General features: G+C 38.7%; 1 protein-coding gene across 2 annotated transcripts in view; it reads right to left on the bottom strand.

Moving 5' to 3' along the window:
* Smg5 (Smg5 nonsense mediated mRNA decay factor) overlaps positions 1–16,459 on the bottom strand; it is a 241,817-nt gene that overhangs the window by 193,571 nt on the left and 31,787 nt on the right. For both annotated transcript variants that reach the window (XM_090373113.1, XM_090373114.1), the window contains exon 2: positions 4,152–4,250. In XM_090373113.1, coding sequence (XP_090229239.1) covers positions 4,152–4,250 — 99 coding nt within the window. The remainder of the gene's footprint in view (positions 1–4,151; positions 4,251–16,459) is intronic.

Genomic DNA, 16,459 nt, shown 5'->3' with positions numbered 1-16,459 from the left:
TCTGCATAAATCGAGAGAGTTGGCAATTAGCATTAGTTGAGGCATATGATGCAAGAAAGCAAGCTTATAGAGAATCAGCAAAAAAAAAAACACTTCCCATTTCAACTATCTGGGCACTCCAAATGTTTCTCTAGTTCAGCCTTAAATTTATTTAAGGCTACCAACTTGCTGGAACAGGTGGAAGTCTGTTCCAGCAATCAACTACCACCTGGCTAAAGGGAAACTTCCACATATCTAGACGCCTCCGTAGCCAGGTGGGCAGCAGCAGCAGTGTGTAGCACATGCTTCTTGATCAGACCGGGGTTCGAGACCGTGACCACCAAATACGGAGGATGCGGAAAGGTCAGGGAATGACCACCGCATATCCCCGGAGCAATATGGCCTTAGTTGCTAATGCTCCTAAAAACCAAACAACAACAATCCACACATCTATTCTACAACTGTCTATCCTCAATTTGAATCTATGCCCCCTCAGGTTCTTAATCTGATCAAGCAGAAGTATCCCATCAGCACTGAGCCTGCTCAAACCATTCAAGGCCTTGTACATCTCAATCAGATCACCTAGCAGGTGCCCAGTCTCTAGATGCTGCAACTTGCAGAATTTAAGCCTCTCGTAGTAAGAGAATCCTTTTGTTCCTCTCACCAATCTTGTTGCCCTTCTTATACTTGTTCTAGCAACTCTACATCCTTCCTAAAAAGTCTCCAGACCTGTACTCAAGGTGTGGCCTGACCATTGCTTATACAAAAGTATAATCACCTCCTTGTCTCTGCTAGCAAAATTCCTATATATCATTGACAAAACTCCATGACCTACTCTGGCAGCCTGTCTGCACTGCTCAGAGAACTTCATATCCAACTATACATTTACCACCAGGTTTTTTTCATTCTCCACCTCCCTGAGTACAGCACCACACAGTTCGTACTATAACTCTTCCTTTTACCCCTGATGGTAGTTACATCTTTAAGTAAATCCCACATCAGTACACTGTAATCACTGTCACCTAGTTGTTCCTTTATCTTCAAATTCCTAATGCATGAATCATCACTGCTGATAAGCTGATCAAGAGTAATACTCTCTCTGGTTGCCCCTAGAACATGTTTCTGTAGAAAACAATCCTCCAATAAATCCACAAAAGTGTTGCTACCATGCAAGTGACACCCACAAGTTGAAGTCAATAGTTGGAAGTTAAAATCCCCCATTACAAGATATTCTGATTTACTGGCCCACTATTTTCCTGCACAATTGTTTGTTGTACTCATCAGAGTCATTAGGCATATAACATGCTCCTACTCTCATTTTCCCTTTCCCAGTGTTTATGTCACACCAAACTGACTCAACATTGCACTAACCACTCATGTCAACTGGATGTACATCCTTACCTTAGATTTTGTTTCTTAACTAACAGCATAATCCCTCCTTCCTTCCTATCCTGGCTATTCTTTCTGTATACATTGTACTCCCCAAATTCCAATTCTGCACTGCTTATATTTGTGTAACACCACGTCTCTGATATCCCAACAATATCTACCTTTGATACCTTGATCAGCACTTCAAATTCATCGAATTTATTTACTATACTTCTAGCACTGGTGTACAAGCAAATACACATGCACCTGTTCTTACTCTTAGTTACCCTAACACAGCCCATGTATTTACTTGTTCCATGATGACTCCCAGCAGCTCTTGAAGTCCCCAGCAACTTACACTCTAGGCTGCTGCTCGTTACAATAAAAGCAGTGCAAGAATCACTTTCACCTCTGCCTGCGACTACTGCTAATCTTTTAGTCTGTGAGTCTCCCCAAGCTGGCAGTTCTATGACTCACCTAACACTGCCTCGATAGCATCAGCAAATGTCTTGCACCCTTTCTATTTAAGTATATCCCTGTAAAACCAGTCTCTCCTGTTAGCAAGCACAGAACACACTGAAAAAAATTCTACCCCACAAGCCTTGCACAATCTCTCCAGGGCCGAATTGATTGACAAGGCTCTCATCAATAACTCCCTCTTATCGTTGTTTGTTGTTGTTATTTGGTTTTTAGGAGCATTAGCAACTAAGGCCATATTGCTCCGGGAATATGCGGTGGTCATTCCTTGACCTTTCTGCATCCTCCGTATTTGGTGGTGACGGGCTCGAACCCCGGTCTAATCAAGAAGCGTGTGCTATGCACTGGTGCTCCTTCCCACCTGGCTATGGAGGCGTCCCCTCCTATCATGTATGCGCAGAATTGCAGACACTTTCAAATTCAACCCTAGCTTGCGACTTTTTTTTTTCCAACATTGGCCTGTACTTGTTAATTAAATCTGCAGATCACTTACTCTTAAGGTCATTATTTAGTATTAAACTACGTTAGTACAGTGAGAGCTTGACTTCCGATGACATCAACATCCGATATGCTCAGGAACCGATTTACCTTCAACACGATCTTTTATTTTAAGGACCGACGATATTTGCGGAACTGATGGCTTTCCGACATTCCTGGAACAATGCATTGGTGATAATTTTCAGACGAGTGGCGCAAGTAACATCATTTGTATGATTATTTTCAACCAATTAGCATCTTTGTTATTGTTCAACACAACATTCCCGTGTGTTACAGTACTCTGACCATTTTCTTTATCTTCTGTTTGTTGTGATTGTCCAGTGCGTAAGCAGAGTGCATTTTTGCCAATTATACGAAACCGGCCTCTTCTGGAAGTGAATGCCCAGGAGAACATACCTCACTAAGGATGAGGCCAGTTTACATGGATATAAGCCTATGGAGCTTTTAAGCTGAAACCTTTGCTGGTGTATCACTCTAACATCCCCAGAGTATTTAAACAACAAAGGCATGCTGGGAGTGTTTTGGTGCATTAATAAGAAGGCCTGGGCTAAAAGATATGTCTTCAATGAATGGGCGCTTCAAGTTTTCTGTCCTTCAGTGAAGAATTATCTTGAGAAAAATAAGCTTTCTGCGAAGGCACTGCTCCTGCTGGCTAATGCACCAGGCCATGATCCCAACCTTGTTTAATCTCTTGAGGCACAATTTTACTTTGTTCAAGTCAAATTTCTGCCACCCAACACCACTCCTCTTCTTCAACCAATGGACCAGAAAGTGATTGCAAACTTCAAGGAAATCTATACCAAGAAAATGTTTGCAAGTTGCTTTGCAGTGACCTCTGTTGAAAATGCTGTCACCCTCAAAAGATTATTGGAGGTCGAAGTTCAACGTCCTAGACTGTGTGAGGCTAATTGTAAGTTCTTGGAATGATGCTTACACCTGATGCTTAAATTCAGCCTGAAAAAATATCTGGTCTTTAATCATCCATAACTCTGACTGATTTGAAGACGAATAGTGCTTTGACAAATGATATTGTCACTCTTGGTAAATCAATGGGGAGGTTGATGAAGAGGATGTGAGCTACAAGAGTTGGAGAAAATTACAAAGAGTAACACTGGAGAGGAAGAGGACACCCAAAAAGTGTCAGCTGAAGGGTTGAAGACTGTCATTCCTTGTTGGGAGCATTTAAGAGAAGTGGTAAAAAAAACACCCCCAACATTGAAAACACTGAACTTATGTTGTGAAAAATGGAAGACTAGCCTTTCTTATTTTGGGAGGCTACAAAAAAGTCGTAAAATTTTGGACAGTTTCTTTGCCAGTAGCAGCAAAACACAAAATACTGAAAAGACACACTACATCTGATCTAATCCCACCACCACTGCATCATCATTGATTTCATCAGCCCTGCACTTCAAATCTAAGTTAAATGCTAATTTATTGTTTGGTTTTTATTTTAAGATGTTTTATAACTATTTATTAAATAATCTTTATAAAACACTCATTTTTAATGTAAAAATCAAGTATAACATTTAAGAAATACCTATTTTGTGTTGTTGGGGTCGCCTGCCAAAAGTTTGGAATGAATTACAGGAAATCAATGTATTATTGGTTTCAATTTACAATGTTTTCAACATACAATGGGTTTTGTGGAACAAATTACCATCGGATGTTGGGGCCCCCCCCAATATATTAAACTATTACAATGTTAGAATGACATTATCGAAATTGAGAAGCGCACGTAACAAGCTTACCCTACACAGTCAAATGTTTTGATTTGAAGTGTAAGTTAAACAACATAGAAATGTGAAACAAAAACATAAAAAAAAAATTACCTCATCCTTAAGGATGTCACCTCAGAACTAAGTAAATCTTGGAGTGAAGAGGCATGGTGCATACGATCCTCCAAGCGACGGACAGCTTCAACTGCACCTCTGAAATATAATGATAACAGTTCTTCAAATAGGCCTCTGGGGTTGGGTATATTCATACTATGATTTTTAGCGTTTCTCACCAACCATTGAAGTAAAAACGATTTCGTTTTTACTTCAATGGTTGGTGAGAAACGCTAAAAATCATAGTATAATGATAACAGTCAAATGATGAAATGAAAAAGACATACAAACATTAAATTATTATTATTATTAGCTATATGGTGCAAGGAAGCCTGAGGCTTATGCTGCACCAGCAAAAAATTCCCAAGTTAAGTGAGAGAGAGAGAGAGAGAGAGAGAGAGAGAGAGAGAGAGAGAGAGAGAGAAGTAGAAGGAATCACCAAGAAAGGGAAGAATGATGATATCTAGCTCAGGACCCTGGATGTACCAAGCCCATACTCACCAGATGTGAGCCCCCAGGGTTCAAAAGTCACTATGGTTAAAATCTTAATGAGGAGATTTCAACAATGCTATATGCACTCTTTGATTATCAGATACCATCACGTTTCAAAGTTAATTTATTTCTGTCAGAAATATTGCACAACATTTTGGATTTTCAATTAACTATAAATAGTTAACTATAACAAATAACTATAAACAGTTAATTCAAATTTTGAATTAACTATTTATAGCATTGTATTTATGAGAAATAACCCTCGATACATGTCATTTCGCTTAGCATCCAGCCTCCACAAAACTAATTAAGGATGTAAGTTGAGGGATGCCTGTATTATGCTTCACTATCTCTGCCAATCACTTTTCCAAGTCTGTCTTAGCATGAACTGCTTGCAAACTTCATCAGTTCAGTGTTCAACCATTTTTTCTACTCCTGAAACAGTTCTTTAAAGATACATAAAGATGAGCATCTAGAATTATTACTTCTTTGAATTTCCCATTTATCATTTAAACTTGTTATATCCACTGATTGTTTCAATCTGAATAAATGTCAGAGACCATCAATTTATGCTGTAAAAATTAAGCAATCCTTTTACCTTGACAACAGTTTTGTCTTTTCTATGTGCTATACCTTAATACATCAGGATCACTGCCTGCCAATGGTTCCTTAATGTAAAAGTTTTCTCAATATTAGTTGCATCTTGGTAAAAATAAAGTTACAAATATCTCCCACAAGGTCTAGTCTATATTCAGAAAATTGACCCCCCCCCCCATGACAATACATTCTAATCAACTGCTTAATCACTCTAATTAATCTTGTTTATCCTAACCATGATAGTAATCTTATTTTATAATATAAACAATTGATTTGCAGCCACAAAGGGATTTGTATACTGGTATATGCTAACATACAAATACATCACATATACAATAAAGAGTTATCATTATTAAAATTTGCCTGCCCACTTTTTATCTGTATGAATGGTCACCATTTCATATTTATTACACTCCTTATTCTGCAGCATATCCAGAATTCCAGATTTCCTCACCACCACTTATCTCATACCAGACTGACTCAGTAATCCTTTTAATACCAGAAAGACATACCTGATATTTGAAAGTACAGCTGTTTGTAACTATATGAAATGTGTTATTGAATCAATGTACTTTGCAATTAAAAGTATTTATGCCTCTATTGATGTCATGTCTGTCTTTATGCATTGAATTCAAAATATTCAAATTCTGCATCCAACATGGTTCTGATTTTTCTATTATGTTACAATTTGTAAATTAATTTAACCAATAAATTCATCAAATTTAATAACTTTATTAATAGCATATAAGCATGCAAAAGTGTCTTTTTATCTCTTTGTATCCTAACAAGTGTATAGAGAGGTCTGGTTAGTTCCAGGCCTCTCTATACACTTGTTCAGCCCTGTTACTTTCCCCATGTTCTCAAAGACTTAAAGCTAGTTCCAGATCAAAGAGTCATAGTATCTTATATATCCGACAAGGCCACCTTCACCCACTATTTTGCAAATTACTATAAGTCCCAATACCGTATTAGTACTCTTCGTGAAGTAATCCATTATTCAAGATTTACTGCAAGAGAATTCTTCATGCAGCAAACCTTGAATAAAGGAGTATGAGACGTGCTGGTCAATATAGGAATTCTATAACACTAAGCTATGAAAAGTCCATTAACCACATTACAAAAGCCACTATCCAGACAGCTGGTGATAAGAATTGCTGAAACAGCAATTCTTGTCACCTCATCAGTAAAAAGCTAAGCAAAAGTGGAAAGATCTAACATGCAGAGAATCATAAAACTATGTTTTTTATGCCATTTTAACTGAAGCTAAACCAGAAATTCTACTAATATTAGAGGGGAGAATCAAATAACTAAGTAAAATTCTGAAACAAACCTCATAATAATCTAAATAAATGAAATAAAGTTCATAATTAAACAAATACAACCAGAAACTAATACACCAATTCAAACCTATCACAATGCAAAATCAGCGGCTAAACTGTGGGATCATGAGCAGGATGCACTGATTATACAGTAATTATTCTTGGTAACTACTTTCAGAGAAACAAGGAATATTTTATGAAATGTATGTGTGTGTGTGTGTGTGTTGTTTGGTTTTTAGGAGCATTAGCAACTAAGGCCATATTGCACCGGGATATGCGGTGGTCATTCCCTGACCTTTCCGCATCCTCCATATTTGGTGGTGACGGGTTCGAACCCTGGTCTAATCAAGAAGCATGTGCTATACACTGCTGCTCCTTCCCACCTGGATACGGAGTCACTTTTGAAATATGAACAGGCAAAACAGAAGCAGAGTACACCTGATAGGGAGAAAAGTTGGTAATACTGCAGAATTACTATCATTTTTAAAAGCACAAAAGGTAATATATATTGTTGTGTGTTGGTAAAAATGATGTTAAGCATAGGCAATCTCAAGCTTTACTTGAGAGAGAGAGAGAGAGAGAGAGAGAGAGAGAGAGAGAGAGAGAGGTAAAAAAGCTGAAAGTTGTTGATTAATTTGGATTTCTGGAATTTTGCCATAGAATGATAGAAGTTTATAATGAGAACCTTGTAAATTAATTTGGCTCTCAACACATTGTGCAAGGCATGCGATAAAATTTTTCTCAGCAGGGCTAGTGCTTATTAACAGATGGGACTATTTTTACAGGGTTTTACAGGATTATTTTAACTTCAATAAAATGGGTGCAAGAATATTTGCAAATTGCATCTGGGGTAGAGTTTATAATGAGAACCTTGTAAATTAATTTGGCTCTCAACACATTGTGCAAGGCATGCGATAAAATTTTTCTCAGCAGGGCTAGTGCTTATTAACAGATGGGACTATTTTTACAGGGTTTTACAGGATTATTTTAACTTCAATAAAATGGGTGCAAGAATATTTGCAAATTGCATCTGGGGTAGCATAAGGTGGATCAGAAAACTGCTAGTTGGGGGCAAGATACACAAAATAATACTTTAACAGCAGTGGGAAGCCATATTGAATACAAGAATCAATTTTACCTCCAAGTAAATTACAGGTTTTGCTTCTACAGGGATGGGATACACTTAAGTAGAAAGGGTGCAAGCATATTTGCCGATGCTATTGAGGCAGAGTTAGGTGAGTCGGAAAACTGCTAGCTTGGGGGATACACGGACTAATAGATTAAGAGTAGCCGCTGGCAGAGGTGAAAGTGATTCTTGCACTGCTTCTATTGAAATGCAATTGAGCAGTAGCCTGGAAAGCAAGGCAATGGAGATTTCCAGGACTGCTGGGAGTCATGGTGGAACAAATAAATATATGGGCTGTGTTAGGGTAACTAAGAGTAGCAAAAGGTGCATGTACGCCAATGCTAGGAGTATAGTTAATAAATTTGATGAGCTTGCGTGCTAGTCAAGACATCAAAGGCAGATATTGTTGGAATATCAGAGACGTGGCGTCACACAGACATAAGCAGTGCAGAATTGGAATTAGGGGAGTACAATGTGTACGGAAAGGATAGACAAGACATGAAAGGAGGAGGGGTTATGCTGTTAGTTAAGAAACACACAAAATCAAAGGAAGTGCATCCAACTAATGTTGGTGGAAAATACAATGTTGATTCTGTTTGGTGTGACAAGCACTGGGAAAGGAAAAATGAGAGTAGGCAAGTGTCATAGTCCTAACAAATCTGATGAGTATAATGAGCAATTCTACAGAGCAATAGAGTGGGCCAATAATTCAGAATGACTTATAATGGGGGATTTTAACTTTCCAGATATCGACTGGAACTTGTGGGTTGGTCACTCGCACATTAATAAGACTTTTGTGAATTTATTGGATGACTGTTTTCTACAGCAACATGTTTGAAAGGCAACCAGAGGGAGTAATACTCTTCATCCATCTGATTATCAGCAGTGATTATTCATGCATTAAGAATTTGCAGATAAAGGAACCACTGGGTGACAGTGATCACAATGTACTGATGTGGGAATAATTTAAAGGTGTAACTACCATCAAGGCTAAAGGGAAGGGCTTTTGCTTCCATAAAGGTGACTACAGGGGTCTCAGACAGTTTTTAAATTCTGTACAGTGAAATCAAATGACGATGTTACCAACGTCGAATTCTAAATGGGACGCCTTCAGGGACATAATTTTGAAGGCTACTAGGCTTTTCATTACAACTAAGAAATACTGTTCAAGGTTCAGGCCTAAATGGATGTCAGATGAACTAATAAGGCTCGTGGGAGAGAAGAAAAATGTATGGGATGCATATACAGTATCAAGTGACACAGAAGCCTATGGCAGATATAAACTAGTCTGCAATCAAGTCACAAAGGAGGTTAGGCAGGCGAAGGCAGATTACAAGAAATCCTTGGCAAAGGATGCAAAGAAAAACAGCAAAGATTTCTTTACTTATTTAAACTCTAGAAGGAAAGGGATGAATCAGATTGGACCACTTAACATAGATGGGTTGACTAATGATGTTCATTCTCAGGTAGCTAATAAACTGAATGAGTATTTTGCATCTACATTCACACATGAGGAGTGCAAGAAGTTTATCTAACTCTAACAGGGAGCTAAGTGATTTTGTAATAACTGAGAGCAAAGTGGAGGAGAAATTGTTGAAGTTAAACATAAAAAAGGCACCTGGGGTGGATAGGATCTATCCAGTTATATTAAAGGAGGCAGCAAAGGAAGTAAAGAAACCATGAGCCATAATTATGAGAGCTTCCTTGGACTCGGGGGAGGTCCCCATGGACTGGAAGTGTGTAAATGTATCACTAATTCACAAAGGGGATTCAAAAGGTGACACAAGTAACTATAAACCTGTTGGTTTAAGTGTGTTCCGGAGAAATTAATGGAATCACTGGAATGTAATAGTTAAGGCACAGCATGGGTTTGTTAAAGGCATGCACAGCATGTCTTGTCTGACCAATCTGATTGGATACTATTATGTGGCTACAAAGGAACTGAATGCCAAAAATAATTTTGATATCATATACTTGGGTTTCAGGAAAGCTTTTTATGCTGTTGCACATGGAAGACTGCTGTACAAATTGGAGAGATATGGCATTAAGGGAAAGTTGCTACAATGGATAAAGGGATGGTTGAGTTGGAGAAGACAGAGAGTGGTAATCAATGGACTCTGCTCTTCGTGGACAAATGTTATTAGTGGAGTTCCCTGGGGTTTAGAGTTGAGCCCATTGTTGTTTTGTATATTTATCGATAATATTGATGAAGGTATATCAGGTTTAATGTCCAAGTTTGCACATCATACAAAGATTGGCAGGGTTGTTAATGACAGTAAAGATAGTATGCTACTCCAACTGGATCTAAATAAGGTGGCCAAACGGGCTGAGAAGTGGCAACTGAAGTTTAACATTCTCAATGATATAGGAATTTTGCTAACAGGGATAGGAAGGTGATTATCCCATTATACAAGGCAATAGTCAGGCTACACCTAGAATACTGTATACAGGTCTGGAGGCCTCATTTTAGGAAGGATGTAGAGTTGCTAGAACGAGTACAAAGAAAGGCAACAATATTGGTGAGGGGAAAAAAGGTGCTCTTACCAAGAAAGGCCTAAGTTCTGCAAATTGCAGTGCCTGGAGAGTAGGTACCTGCAAGGTGATCTGATTGAGGTTTATAAGGCCTTGAATGGCTTGAGCAAGCTTAACACTGATGGGATTCTTCCTCGTGCTCAGATTAAGAACCTGAGTGGACACAGATTCAAATTGAGAAAATACAGTTATAGAATAGATGTGTGGAAATTTGCCTTTAGCCAGCAGGTAGTTGATTGGTGGAACAGACTTCCATCTTTTGTTGTGGAAGTTGATGGCCTAAATACTACACTAGGTGGTAGATGACTCTCATCAACCGGTGCAATACTGCCACTTTGCTGCTTATTATGGGCTTCAAGTGGTGGTACCCATGTTTAGTCTCCAGAGCTAAGTTCCAGTCAACCCTTCCCCATCTCTTCCATCATGCAATATGACTCATGACTTTTGAGGTTATGATGAACATCATGGCGAGATCCAATCTTCCTTACATTTCGAGGGTACAGCTCTAAAAGTGTCCGCAGGCCGGCTGCTAGTTAGTACACTGGACCGAACCTATTGGTAACTCTTTAGGAGGCTTCCGGATCAGATAGTGTATAATCTTGCTACCTCTACTCTGACAGACAGTGACTGGAGGGAGTTCTAGTAGTGTGCATACGGGGGGCATTGTCGAGGCCATGTTAAGTCAAGGATCTAGGTATATTCTTACCATGTGTATGCTATATCCAAAAATTCATTACTTCATACAGCATGTCCTTCCCCACTTTTTCTTACTATTGAATACACCATGAATTGTCAAACCAATAGAGTGTAAACTTCTCTGCGAAAAGATCTAAACCTCCCAAACGTGTTTGGGGTTCTCATAAAAAAAAACAAAAAACTTCCTTGTACATTTCAAAAAAATATATAAGTGGTCTTAATGTACTTTTTCTGACAGAAACTCAGTTATTGGTTGATTCAACTGCTGCTCATCGTAGTTGTCCAAATTATTTGCCGCACGATTCCTTTCGCCTCAAAGATGCTACTTGCACATATGTCCATTCCAATGTTCCCTGTCAGAGACTTGGTAATTTGGAATCTCCTCTCTTCGATCTTCTCTGGCTTAAAATCTCTCTCTCTACCTCTCTTTGTGTCAAATTCATCTGTTGTCTCTACCATTCTCCCAACTGCACTAATCACTTGGAGCTCTTTGACTTCCTCTCTTTGCAACTTTATTTTTTAAAGTCCAATTTTCCTAACAGTGAGGTAATTTTCCTTGATGATTTTAATGTTCACAACTGCATCTGCTTGAGATGCTGAGGCTTTTGCAATTACTAATGGCCTTGCACAGATTGTTCATTTACCTACAAGAATACCGGACATTCCTAACCATACAGCAACATGCTTGATCTTTTTCTCAACCCTCAAACAACCCTTCTAAGTACATGGTTGAAGTGAGTGGTCCTTTAGGCACCTCAGATCACAACTTGGTGATTGTCTCTTCTCCAATGGAACCTTTATCTCATGGCTATTCCCAACCTCGTGTTGTTTGGCATTACAAGAATGCAAAATGGAAATTTCTTTTCTTCTTTTGATTGGTCGGATCAGTGTTTCAAAACTTCTGATATCAATGTTTGCTCAGATCATGTCAGTGAAATTATTCATGTAGGAATGGAACCTTTTATTCCACACTCCACTTTAAAATCTCGTCCTTTATCTAAACCTTGGTTTTCCAATAAATGTACTAAGACTGTTCAAGAGAAGAATGTTGCATACCGTAATTGGTTTGTTCGCTACAATTGTAAAGCAGTTATTAATGAGAGCAAACTAGATTTTGAACAGGCTAAGAGTAGAAAACTTGCCTCTTGCCCTAATGGTAGCCAAGCATTCTGGTCCCTTGCCAAAGCTATTGGCCGCAACTTTTGCCCATCTCTGCTCACACCCCTGTCAAAACCAGATGGTTCTGTTGTCACTTCAGCCAAGGATAAAGCTGACCTACTAGCATCCGATATTTCTTCCAACTCATGTATTAATGACCTCGATAAAACACCTCCCACCATTCCCAACATGCTCCATTCAATGCCTCCTGTAGTGTTCTGTCAAAAGGAAGTCAGAAGGATTTTGGAGAATCTTGATGCTAAGAAAGCTCCAGGTCCTGATGGTATTTCCCCACTTGTTCTCAAAACCTGTGCTCCGGAACTTACTCCTGTTCTTTGCTGCCTTTTTTCACTTTCTTATTCCAAAGGTGTTTTTCCTTCTGTTTGGAAATTTGCTCATATCCAGCCAGTTCCTAAAAAGGGTGACAAATCCCTCCCATACAATTATCGTCCCACTGTAATTACTTCTCTTTCTAAAGTAATGGAGAAATCAATTAACCATGAAATCTTAAACTACCTAGAAACCTTCCATCTGATCAACGATGGCCAGTATGAATTTCGTCAGCGTGGATCCACTGGTGATATTCTGGCTTATGTTACCCATTTGTGGACAAATTCAGTGAAACACAAGCAGTTACTCATGACATCTCAAAGGCTTTCAATCATGTTTGGCATAAAGGTCTTCTAAACAAGCTTCCATCTTATGGTCTGCCAACTGTTTTTTGTAATTGGTTATCCAGTTTTCTCTCTGATCACTCACTAAGTGTGATGGTAGATGGCTCTCTGTCTTTTAACTTCTCCACTAATGCTGGTGTCCCCCAAGGTTCAGTTCGTTTCCCCACTCTTTTCCTCTTGTATATTAATGACCTTCTTCCATTGACTGGAAATCCTATCCATAGTTTTGCCAATGATAGCACATTGCATTCCACCTTCCATTTTGGGAAACATTGCCCTGCTCAATCAGCTTCAACTTTTCGAATATCTGCTACCAATTCCTTAAATGCCGATCTCCAGGTAATTCTCCATTAAGGCAAAGACAACTTAGTTGATTTTAATCCTTCTGAAACTCAGTCTTGTCTTATATCTTGCAAAAAGGATTCTTCTGCTCCTATGCTTATCTTTGGTGAAACCCCGATTTCTAGGCAAAATGATATATCTCTTTTGGGGATTACCCTGACTTCTAATCTCTCTTGGAACAAGCACATTAGAAATATTGCTTCCTCTGCATCTAAAAAACTTGGTTTTCTGTTTCGCTTTTGGCGTTACTTTTCTTCCAAACAGCTGTTCCCTCTGTACAAATCGCAAATCCGCCCTACCATGGAATATTGTTCCCACATCTGGGGCGGTGCCCCCAAAACCTCTCTCAGGCTTCTAGATTCCATTCAGAAGAGGGCAGTTAGGTTAATTAATGACTCATCTCTAACAGAGTCTGTCCACTCTGTCTCATAGACGTACTGTTTCTGCTGCATGCCCTTTCTACAGATACTTCCATGGGCACTGTTCTTCTAAAATGGCTTCTATAATTCTTGCTCTCTTTCAAAACAGTATGAACACGTGCTGCCACCAGCCAACATCTATTTACTGTCCAACTTCAAGCTCATAGAACCAACTTTTCATCTTCTTCATTTATTCATTCAACTGCCATTTTCTGGAACAACCTTCCTTCATATGTATTTCCTGAAAATTAGTGTACAGAAGTTCAAGTCTAATGTCAACAAATATCTTCTTTCGTCTTCTCAACCTCCAACTCAAGCACGGTACTAAGTACTATAGGTTCTAATACCTCTTGTGTTTGGGGTTTTCGTAAAAAAACAAGAAAAAAAAAAAATAAATAAATAAATTTAAGGCTGAGCTGGACAGGCATTCGGAATGAATGGAGGGGTGAAATGGGAATTTTTTTTTTTTTTTTTTTGGCTGATGCTGCATAAGCTTGCTTTCTTGCATTGTATGCCTCTACTAATACTAAATGCACAAAAGGTGATATGTTGTGTGCGTTGGTAAAAATGATGTTAAGCATAGGCAATCTCAAGCTTTACTTAACATGTTAGAGAGAGAGAGAGAGAGAGAGAGAGAGAGAGAGAGAGAGAGAGAGAAGGGTAAAAAAGCTGCAAGTTGTTGATTAATTTGGATTTCTTGAATTTTGCCATTGAATGATAGAAGTTTATAATGAGAGCCTTGTAAATCTATTTGGCTCTCAACAGATTGTGCAAGGCATGGGGGTAAAATATTTCTCAGCAGGGCTAGTGCTTGTTAACAGATGGGACTATTTTTACAGGGATACACTTCAATAAAATGGGTGGAAGAATATTTGCAAATTGCACCCGGGGTATTGTAAGGTGGATCAGAAAACTGATAGTTTGAGGTGGGGGGGGGGGGTAAGATACACAAAATAATACTTTAACAGCAGCAGGAAGCAGTATTCAAATACAATAATCAATTTTGCCTCCAAGTAAATTACAGGCAAAAGTGATTCTTCTAATAGTGGCAAATGATGCAACAAAGCAAGCTTATAGAGCATTAGCAAAAAAAAAAAAAACCACCTCACTCACCCATCTATTCCTTCCAAGAATGTCTAGTTTTTCCTCAAATTTATTCAATATATCCACTTCCAGAACAACAGATGGAAGTTTGTTCCAACAATCAACCATCAATTGGCTGAAGGCAAACTTCTGCACATCTTACAACCATCCTTCCTCAATTTGAATTTATGCCCTCTTGTGTGTAGCCTCAGCAAGAGGTACACATGAGGGGGCATCATTGAGCTTACTCAATTCATTCATTGCCTTAAACACCTCAAACAAATCTCGGGCGTGTAGGCTCCAGACACTACAGTTTGCAGAAACGAAACCTTCTTTGATAAGAGCACCTTTTGTTCCCTTCACCAATCCCATTGCCCCTCCATGCATCCATTTCAGTAGATCTACATCCTTCCTAAAATGAGGCCTCCAAACCTGTATACCAGGGGTGGGGAACCTTTTTATTACCAGGGGCAAATCTTTGCTAAGAAAAATAATGAATTTTAAATTTTACAAATTCATAGGTATGCACACGATCACACTAAGCAATATTAATTAAAATGTTATAATGCATTAATTAACCACATGGTTATAATGCTTTAAATGTCGAAACACCAATGCCACCACAGTTGTAATGTTTTTATTTTAATGAAACATCTTACCTTGCACCTTAATGAGAAGGTTTGCCCTGCATTTTTATTTTTTTTTTTAATTGCATTGGTCAGAGACGTTAGATATTACTGATGATGCAGAAATTCTTAGTCTGCAAGATTATCATCTGTAAGTCTAGCACGCAAGTAGTTCTTGGCTAAATTTAGTGTTGAGAAAAACTGTTCCCATTGCTAAGTGGTAGAAAACAGTGATGCAATGTTCATTGCATGATTCCTCAAAATTGGATATTTTTCAGTATCTACATAGGATTTATAAAATTCCAAAATACATAAACTATTAAATTTCTGATTGTAAATGAATTAACTCTAGTTGCAAGGAATCAGGAGCTTCAACTGGCATCACATTAAAAGGAGAAACTCCTTTTGACATGATTGAAATCTTGAAACCTCTTTTGAAATTGATTCAAAAGATTGGAACACTGTAGCATACTCCACTATGGATTTTTGTTTCAGTTCTTTCAGCATTGGAAAATGTACCATACAATGTTTTTTTCAGTTGAGTTAAGAACAATTGCAGCATTGCTGATGCTATCAAGGCAGTGTTAGGTGGGTCAGAAAACTGCTAGCTTGGGGGGGGGGGGATACAAGGACTAATAGCTTAACAGCAGCCCCTGGCAGAGGTGAAAGTGATTCTTGCACTGCTTCTATTGGAATGAGCAGAAGCCTGGAAGACAAGATGCAGGATATTTCAGAGACTTCTGGGAGTCATTGCGGTACAAGTAAACACATGGGTTGTGTTAGGGTAGCTAAGAATGGGAACAGGTGCATGTATACTTGCATGTACACCAATGCTAGGAGTTTGGTAAATAAATTTGATGAATTTGAGATACTGCTCAAAGCATCAAAGGCGGATATTGTTGGGATATCAGAGACATGGTGTCACACAGATATAAGGAATGCAGAACTGGAATTTGGGGAGTACAATGTCTACAGAAAGGATAGACAGGACTGGAAGGGAGGAGGGGTTATGCTATTAGTTAAAAACACAAAATCCAAAGAAGTAAAGCCAGTCGACATCGCTGGACAGTGCAGAGTCGAGTCAGTTTGGTGTGACATAAGCACTGGGAGATCAAAATTGAGAGTAGGAGTGTGCTATAGGAGTAATGACTCTGATGAGTATAATAAGAAACTGTGCAGGGAAATACAGTGGGCCAGTAAATCAGAGAGTCGTATAATGGGGAATTTTAATTTCCCAGATACTG

This window comes from Mastigoproctus giganteus, chromosome 5 (genome assembly GCF_048544385.1).
Source record: "Mastigoproctus giganteus isolate SK-2022 chromosome 5, ASM4854438v1, whole genome shotgun sequence".
In the NCBI taxonomy this organism is placed as follows: Eukaryota; Metazoa; Arthropoda; class Arachnida; order Uropygi; family Thelyphonidae; genus Mastigoproctus; species Mastigoproctus giganteus.
The sequence above is the reverse complement of the archived record's forward strand: the minus strand, read 5'-3'. Positions and strand labels throughout refer to the sequence as shown.